The 8,706-nt window shown below is 46.9% G+C and overlaps 1 protein-coding gene across 4 annotated transcripts in view; it reads right to left on the bottom strand.

The window, feature by feature from the left end:
• Positions 1–8,706, bottom strand: part of BEND7 (BEN domain containing 7) — a 77,588-nt gene that overhangs the window by 12,462 nt on the left and 56,420 nt on the right. For all 4 annotated transcript variants that reach the window (XM_012660968.1, XM_012660969.1, XM_012660971.1 and 1 more), the window contains one exon: positions 301–420. In XM_012660968.1, the coding sequence (XP_012516422.1) occupies positions 301–420 (120 nt within the window). The remainder of the gene's footprint in view (positions 1–300; positions 421–8,706) is intronic.

Genomic DNA, 8,706 nt, shown 5'->3' with positions numbered 1-8,706 from the left:
CAAAAGAGAGACCCAGTTTTTACACACAAGACACATCAGACCACAAGTGAGATTAGCAATCGTTTTCACTTGTGCTACTGAAAGCAAATGGCCTGATATAATTTTTACTATTTAATCTTAAGGTGAGTTTCACAATCCATTGGAATAAGACTTTAGGATAGCAAACCACAGCGTAGCATACAGAGCTTCTCCTTCAAAAGACAAAAGACATCGAAATCCCCTAGAGCGAAGTATTGTACTTTAGAAAGTCTAAGAGCTCGATCGAGTGCATCCGCAGTTATTTTTTGCACCTATTCATACCTGAGCCTCTTTTTAACCTTCTTCTGGCCAGTTTAATTTGATCCTGTAGAATCTGCACCCAGTCTCTGGGGCCAGGAAGTTTATCCACATGGTTAGCTGTACAGTACTTTTCTGTGAAGACTGAAAGAAAACGTGAAACATTGTTAAATACTTCAACAAATAAAATATGCAGATCTGAAATGGGAATATATCCCAAAAAGAAAAAAAAAGTGTGTTTCTAAAGGATGTGAGTTCTGCATGGCGCATCTTCAATGTCCTTATTATACTCCTTTGGCAAAGATGCAGCCCTGGCTACCTCCAAAGTGGTGTGCTTCACCGTGAAACTGGCTACAAATGCTAAGTACGTATTAACAATTCATATGGAAGCTGCTCTTTCTACTTCCGTGTGTGCGTCTTACAAGCAGAGCAGAAAACGCTTCCTAAGGGTCCACTGGCCCCATGACAAGGGTCAAGAAATGTATTAAAAGATTTCACTTTTTTGTTGGCGATTCAAAATCAAATGCAAAATTACACAAAAGGTGATGTCCTCAAGGCGGTTCCTATCTATTATTTATTTTCGGCACCCAACCAGTACATTAGTGCAGTTGGTGTCATAATGGAAGTTCCAGATCTATTTTGAGTCAACCCCTTGCGTGCTGCACCAGCTCCTGGGAAAGAGGTACCCTGTTAAGCACAAAAGAAACTATGGAGGAGCTTAGGACAGAACAAAAGGAAGGCAGAACAATTGTCTTAGGAAAGTGCGCACAGCGTGTGACCGCACGTAAGGTGCTGCTGTTGACATTTCTGCTCGTTCCTGAGCACTTTTTAAATCGCCTTTTCAACTTGCTCTCCGTAAGGTCAAGATCTAGCATGTAGTCACACCACACTGCCTCTTTGGTATTTAAAATATTGGTGATTTTAATGTTCTAAAAGGTTTCTTAAAAAGAAATGGCAAAGGAAAATACTGACAGATTCAACTACAGAAACGTGTAAAATTTCTGTTGAATGAAAAATAAACATTAGAATGAGAAAAGATAGTTGCATTAAATAGGACCAAAAAAGTCGAATATCTACCACCGGGCAAAAAGCTTATTCGAAAGTCCCCATAGATAGATGGGCAAAGCATACTTAGCAAAAAACATTAGGAAAAATGTTAAACTACTATGTAAACCAAAGAACTGCAAAATATACTGTATTCCTATGAAGTTAGAAAAACGTTACAAAGCTAATACATGATATTGCTAAATACATACAGACATTACTGTTGGCACCACGAGGCAAAACTCTTGGGAAATAGGAGCACTACGTGACGAGAGACCAGAAACTGTCATACCTTGCACCGGTAATCCTACCCCTAGAAATTTATCCCAAGAAAATAATTTGAAAGAAGGAAAGAAGCCATATATGTGATCTCTGCTATCAACCAAATGTGAACAATCTAATTGTGCAAGAAAAGATAAATGCCATTAACAGAGGTGGACAGATTTGAGGGGGCCAGAGGGGAAGCAGGGGGCTCCCCTTTAGGAAGCTATTACAACAGTCTGAGTTAACGAAGTATCTAGAGCCTCTCAAATAACTGGCATGTTTTGGTTAATCACGTGATATGGTAAGTAGAGAAGAAAGGGAAAGTGTGTGAGCTGAAAGGCAGGACATAGCAGGCTTGATGTGGAGCATGCTGAGCTTGGGGTGTCCGTGAGTACCTGCGTGGAGGTGACTAGCAGATACAGTCAGCCCTCGGTGTCCAAGGGGGACTGGTTCCAGGACCCCCAGCTGATGCCAAAATTCTCGAGTGCCCAAGTCCCTGATGTAAAATGGGGTAGTATTTGCATATAACCTACGCACATCCTCCGTGTACCTTAAATCATCTCTAGGTTACTTATAATACCTAACATAATGTAAATGCTATGTAAATAGTTATTATGGTATTTTTATTTTTTAATTGTTGTATTGTTATTTCTCATTGTTTTCTTTCTTTCTTTTTTTTTAAATATTTTCCATCTGCACTTGGTTGAATCCGTGGACGTGGAACCTGAGGAAACGGAGGGCCAAATGCATTTAGACAGAGAAGGCTACAGTTCAGGGAAGGGGCCAGGCTGAGGATACTGGGTTGAAAGGCACAAACACGTATGTTGTCACTAAAACAACAAGAGAAGAAACATTAAGTACAGAGAACACAGAGTGAAAAGAGCCCTGGGTCCAGCCAGGAACAGAAAAGAACACCCGTGCTGAGAAAAAGAAGGCAGAGGTGGCCGTGCAGGAGCCAGAGGGGACTGTCCTGCCAGACAGTCAGGAGAAGCAGGAAGAGTGACCTTGTAAAGGCCACCAAGCGGTCTGAGCGGCAGAAGGCGGCTTGGGACATGCCCACTGATGGTCAGTGAGGCCTGGGGAGGGCGGCCACAGACAACACCCCCAGGACACCTGGCCCAGAGGGGAACAGCCGAAGGACGAGGGCTCAAGCCACCGCAGTGCTTGAGGAGCAGCAGTGTGGCAGGATGACACAGGACATGGGGAAGGAGGAGAAAGGAAGCCTGCTGGGGGGCTGATGGCTGCCTCCACAGGAGGGAAATGCCCTCCTACCCGCAGCTCCCGTTTGGGACGCAGGATGGTAGGGCTGGTCCAGGCTCGGGACTTTGCTGGACAATTCTGGCAGAAGAACAGGGATATGAAGCACCTGAAGATGTCGGCGAAGGTGTCGCCTACAACGAATCACTCAGCTTTCCACTACCTCCCCTCTTTGCCACCCCCAAGATCTGGGAAGGAAGCAAAGCCAGAAAAAGGCTTGTGGACTTGGAGACATATAGAGATGGGGGAATGGAGACAGCAGTGGGGTTGGCTGGCGGGGGCCGCGGAGCTGGAAGAACTGTCCCGAGACCCTGGAGCGTACAACACAGCAGCAGCAGCAGCGGGGTTCGTGCGTGAGAACGCCCGGTGCGGCGGGCAGTGCAGGCTGGGTTGTAGAGAGGCGGATGTCACCGTGGATGAGGCCCCGACACCATGTGGCCAGGCGGTCAAATGACTCTTTGGTGTGGATAGTGACGTTATCAGGATGACAGCAGGACCTGGGAGCAGACGAGACAGTACAGCCGTGATAAGAGCCTTGGTAGAGATGTCCCATCACAGCCCGGGCTGAGCAGGGGTGACGGTCAGGAAGCAGAATTATGACAAGGAGCACGTCAGCCAGGCAGAGATGGGCCCAGGGCAGAAGCAGCCCCCACCTGGGAGAGACGTGGAAGAGAGGAGAGCCACGTTCCTGGGGGGTGGGCGTGCTTTTAAATCTGACATCAGGTTATAAATACCTTCAGGGTATTCATTTCTTTTGTCTCCCTCAGAGCACCTATTATCAGAGTGCCTTGTTCTGAATAAGAACTCAATAAACATTCAATAAATAAACCTATTTTCTAGTTTTGTTTCTAATGGAAGCAAAGACAGTAGCTCACCTTAGACTAACTGGGGAAAATGGTCTCTCTGCATTAGTAGGAAGTCTTAATTAATAGGATGTATTTAAAGAAACAAGGCCTTATTACACTCAAATGCCCATAATAATGTTTACCAATCAAAGAACTCCCAAAAGGTTCTTGAAGTGCTGTTTTAATAAACAGAAAAAAAATTCATATTTAGCACCCTATTTGTTTATATGCAAATGACTGAATACACTGTCTTAGCAGGTAAACATCTCCTCCCTTGTAATATTACTTATCCAATTAAATTCCACAGCAACCCCCTCTTTCTTTGGATTGTGAAACACGTGTTCAAATCAGCAGACATTAGAAAGTATCCAAATTAACAAAGTAGATTTGGACTGTGCCGTCATCGAAATGACTCCCACGTGTGGCAAGTTTAGGAGAGCCAGAGGGAACGTGGGACGTCTTCCCCCAGGCCGCCAGGGGCTTCGGATCAGACCTTTCTAATGTAACCTTGAGCTCAAGTATTCTGTCACTCAATAAAAGGGCAACCGTTTCTGGTTACTTTTCTCTCCTTTCGTTAAAACTTATCTGGTTTCAACAGAAAGAAGCTCAGAGAATCGCTGTCTCCTGGGTCTACGTCTGAAGGCACCGCACTGGGCGTCTCGAAAAATACCTGTACCTATAAAGATTTCCACTGGGCATATTGTTGACATTCTGGTTCATGGATTACGTCCCAACTTAAACGAGATTTTTTAAGTAGAATTTACCTACTGAAAACGGAATCCTATTCTCTCCGTGACAGTCGCAGATGAGGTCTGAGAACAAGGCCAAAAGACTGTCACTGCATTGATCGGAAACCAGTCAATAGGCTGTGTGAATAGAGGTATGGAGTTGGCAGAATACATTTCTGCTACCTGAATCTACGGCTAAAGGTCGGGCTATTATCCCAGTAACAGTTCCATTAGGAGTAATGATGTGAAAAGAGGCATCGCATCAGCGCGCTGGGCTTCCTACCATGTTAATAGTGGGTCATTAAGAATCATAGTACAATAATTTGCATTCAGCTTTAGAATGCAATAGGTTCTAAAAAGAAATTTCCCTCCTTTCCCATTTTAATATATTAAGGGAAAGCGAGGGCTCATTTTAAATGACTCCAAATAATCTGAAAAAGCGGAATAAGGCCAACAATTAAACTAAATAAAAGAGTTAAAGCATCTCCTCTGCTTAACATGATCTGAGGTCCCAAGGCACAGGGAGTATGTTAAGTCACCAGAGAAATGACAAGTGCTCCATCTGATCCATACATGAATAATGACTTTCCCCAGAAGCTGGCATTCATTTGAACCCTGCCCTTTAATTGTATATAAATAATGAATCAGCTTGTGGTGGCCGGGCAGATCCTTCCCTAGGAATGCGGCTTTTCGTGTAATCCTCAGTGAACACGGTGGTACGGAGCGTGTATGACACGCTGGATGTGCCACTCCGAGGACAGGGGGACGGGCCATGCGCCCCAAACAGTGCTCTAGCCACAGAGTAGCTCCTAAGGGATTTTTAATTTGGATTTTTCTGGCTGTCTCTGCTGGACAAAGCAGAATATGGTACGAACTTTGAAAGGAAGTCATTGCGTCATGTAGACACTTTAAGAAGCAGGAGTAGGTCTGAAGAGCTTTCATTTCACCGTGAAATCCTCTAAAAACTCTGGCCAGCAGTGACGGCCCAATGGCAGATATGATGACTCAGTTTTAACTTGCGGTCAGACAGACAAGTGGAAATCAAAGTTTACATCCAGCAGAACCCACAGCCAGGTCCTCATTAGATCTGCCAAACTCCCAGAGCTCGCGAGGGGCTGGGAACAGCAGTCTCCACAGTAGAGTCCCAGGTGACAAACACAGTGACCCAACTGGGGGTACTGCTTGCAGCCGGGGACGTGCAAAAGGAGAGGGAATCGTGGGAAGCCACTTTGTCCTCACATCTGAGCGCGTATAACACAACCAGTGTCCTCCCACGTTTTCCTCTCTCTCCTCTTACTCCCTTAAAGCGATTATTTGAAACTCCCCATGTGGTAAGCAGTTTATACATATCTCACTTAACCTTCACAATAACCAACGGGGGTGGGGGTATTGCGACCCTGAATCACAGGAGACAAGATCACAGTATGGGCAGGTTAAATAACTGGCCTGAGATTGCTCAGCTCATAGGGATTATTTTCCACATAAATAACTTAATTTTTAATTTAAAGTTGTCTATGAGCAGGCGGCTATTACAAAAGAAACATGGTTGAATTCTAAACATAGGCAAACTCACCCCATGCTGGCGCTGAGAATGCTGATGTCACTTCTAACCACACAAACCTCCAGTGTGGTGGACGACAGGGAGAGGGAACAGTGTGGGGTCTGGCCGGTCACCTCCCCCCAGGCCCGGGAGATCAGCTAAGCACAGGCCAGGGGAGCTGTGCGTGGAAACAGGGCCGTGGGCAGGAAGGATGCACAGGTATTTTGAACTCTGAGGTTTGATGACTTTGCCCCAAATTTTATTTGGTTCTAATAGTCTATATATTTTCTTTGATGATATTTGGTACAGCATTCCCTAATTTCAAGGAAGACTGGAAACGTAAATTGTAGGCTCAATCTCCATGTTGATATTGTATTAAAATAACAGCTGCGGCAGTTAAAAGTGCCGTGGGAGGACGGAAACAGCTAGAATCGGGGCGGGCTGTTGAGCCAGGGCCCGATAATCCTCCACATCTGCGAGTGTTCCTGGTCTCAGGATGGGTTCTCAGCCGTGCATGTTCAGAAATCTGACTTTAGCAGACCTCCCGGGGGGTTCAGACCTAAACCTAAACCTATATGCAATACCTAAACTTATAAGAGATTGACAAGTCAATTAGAATGACAATGAATTAATGTGCGATGTGGGGTGGTGGGTTTCTTTCTGAATCTGAAACATCTGATGAAGGTTGACTGGTGAACGTGGGGAAGGGCCAAGGGCATCTGGCCACACTGTAGGATGCTTGCGGGAACCTGCCCACCCTCGCCCCTGAGTCCAGAGTGGGCGGGACTGCGTACCATGACCCCTAAGCCACAGCTTGACCGGAGCAGTGATGGGCCCTTGACCTCCGGGAAGCTCAGCCGCAGACTGAGCCAAAGGACAAGCTGGATGTTCTCCCAGCCTCCCCCTGAGAACCACAGGCAACGACAGCCGAGGGCCTGAGCAACAGCCGGCAAAGCTAAAATGTCACAGTGTGAGAAACCGCGACGTACCACGTGCAAACCAGGACCGCGAGGGAGCAGAGAATGAGCCGGGGAAGCCAGCAGCTAGGGAGAGGAGGTTGGAGCAGAGGTGCAAAGAGAAGCAAGGACCAGAGAGATAGAGAACACGGCTCAGCACCGCAGGCTGCAGGTGAGCCCTGGAGCGGCCTCCATGCTTCAGCATCTCCACCAGCAGCGCTGCGAGACATCTTTTTCCTAAGGGAACCCGAGTGACATTTTGCTCTGGAAACTGAACAGCCTTCTTGAACAGAGCATTTTATACAGGTTGGAGTAAAGTTTCTGACTTTTTTCTTTTTTGAGACAGGGTCTTGCTCTCTTGCCTGGGCTAGAGTGCAGTGGCATCGTTACAGCTCAGTGCAGCCTCCAATTCCTGGGCTTAAGCGATTCTCCTGCCTCAGCCTCCGGAGTGCCGTGTGGCTGGGACTACAGGTGTGTGCTACCACACCCGGCTAATTTTTCTATTTTTCTTGCTCTTGCTTAGGTTGGTCTCGAACTCCTGGCCTCAAGCGAGCCTCCTGCCTCAGCCTCCCAAAGTGCTAGGATTACAGGTGTAAGCCATTGTGACCAGCTTTTTTTTTTTTTTTTAAATAGGATCTTGCTATGTTGTCCAGGCTGGTCTTGAACTCCTGGAGTCACACCATCCCCTGGCCTCGGCCTCATGAGTAGCTGGACTACGGGCACACACCACTGTGCCCCGCAAGCCTGACTCTTAACACTCTTAGCGCCACTGATGACCACCTGCTCGGACGCCCCTTGATCGCTACACCCTAAGCAGCATGGGCCGGCCTCTCTGCTTTCCCATCGCTGGCCCCTGGGCACCCATGAGCCTGAGAAGCACATCGTGAGACACACAGTCACAGCGATCTCATGAGATGTGACGGCTTCAGCATGCGGTTTCCCTCACCTGCTTCTGCTGATTCCTGCCAAGAGCAATTACAGTGGACGATGTTTTCTGACCCTGTGTACAAACTGGGGGGTCTTTCACACTTGGAACCTCCACCCCACTGTGCCCTTACTGTAAAGGTAACGGGCATTCGTTCAGGAAACATTTATTCAGGATCCACGGTGTGCCAGGACTACACTGGGTGCCCACGAACAAATGGCCCCTGTCCCCAAAGAGCTTGCAGTGAAGAGGAGGCAAAGGCAAACAGAGAGTCAAGAACAGCACCGGGCACACCTGCTCTTTCAGAAGTCAAGGACCGGGTACACGGAGAAGGGACACCTTGCCCGCTCTTGGGTAGAGTGGGGTGGCTGGGGAAAGTTTTTGGATAAAATGATGGCTGGAGCTGAAACCAAAGAAGAAGTGAAGGCCACATAAAGAAAGGAGAAAGAGGGTGGAGAACGTTCCAGACATAGGGAAGAGCACGCGCATACCAAAGGCACATGCTGCAGGGGCCCTGGGGTGGGTAAAGCAGTTGCAGTCTCAATATCATGTCACTCGGGATTTTGCACCGATGAGGGAAGAGAACTGAGGTCTCAGGCCCACAGGAGAGATGGGAGATGGGAAATGTAACAGACAGGTGCAAAGCTACAAAGCATAGGATAAGAAAGTCCAACAAACACTAACATGTTTCAGAGGGAGAGAATTAAAAGAATGAAGGAAATGCAAAATTTAAATAGATGTTACTTAACAGATGAAAAACTTCCAGAATCGATGAGTCATGAACCTTTGGTTCCAAGACGTACAACCACCAAGCAGATGAATAAAAACAAATACACACCTAGACCTGTATTGCTGTAATGAAAATACTGCA

This window comes from Propithecus coquereli, unplaced genomic scaffold, assembly GCF_000956105.1.
Source record: "Propithecus coquereli isolate 6110/MARCELLA unplaced genomic scaffold, Pcoq_1.0 Scaffold69, whole genome shotgun sequence".
NCBI classification, from domain to species: Eukaryota; Metazoa; Chordata; class Mammalia; order Primates; family Indriidae; genus Propithecus; species Propithecus coquereli.
The sequence above is the reverse complement of the archived record's forward strand: the minus strand, read 5'-3'. Positions and strand labels throughout refer to the sequence as shown.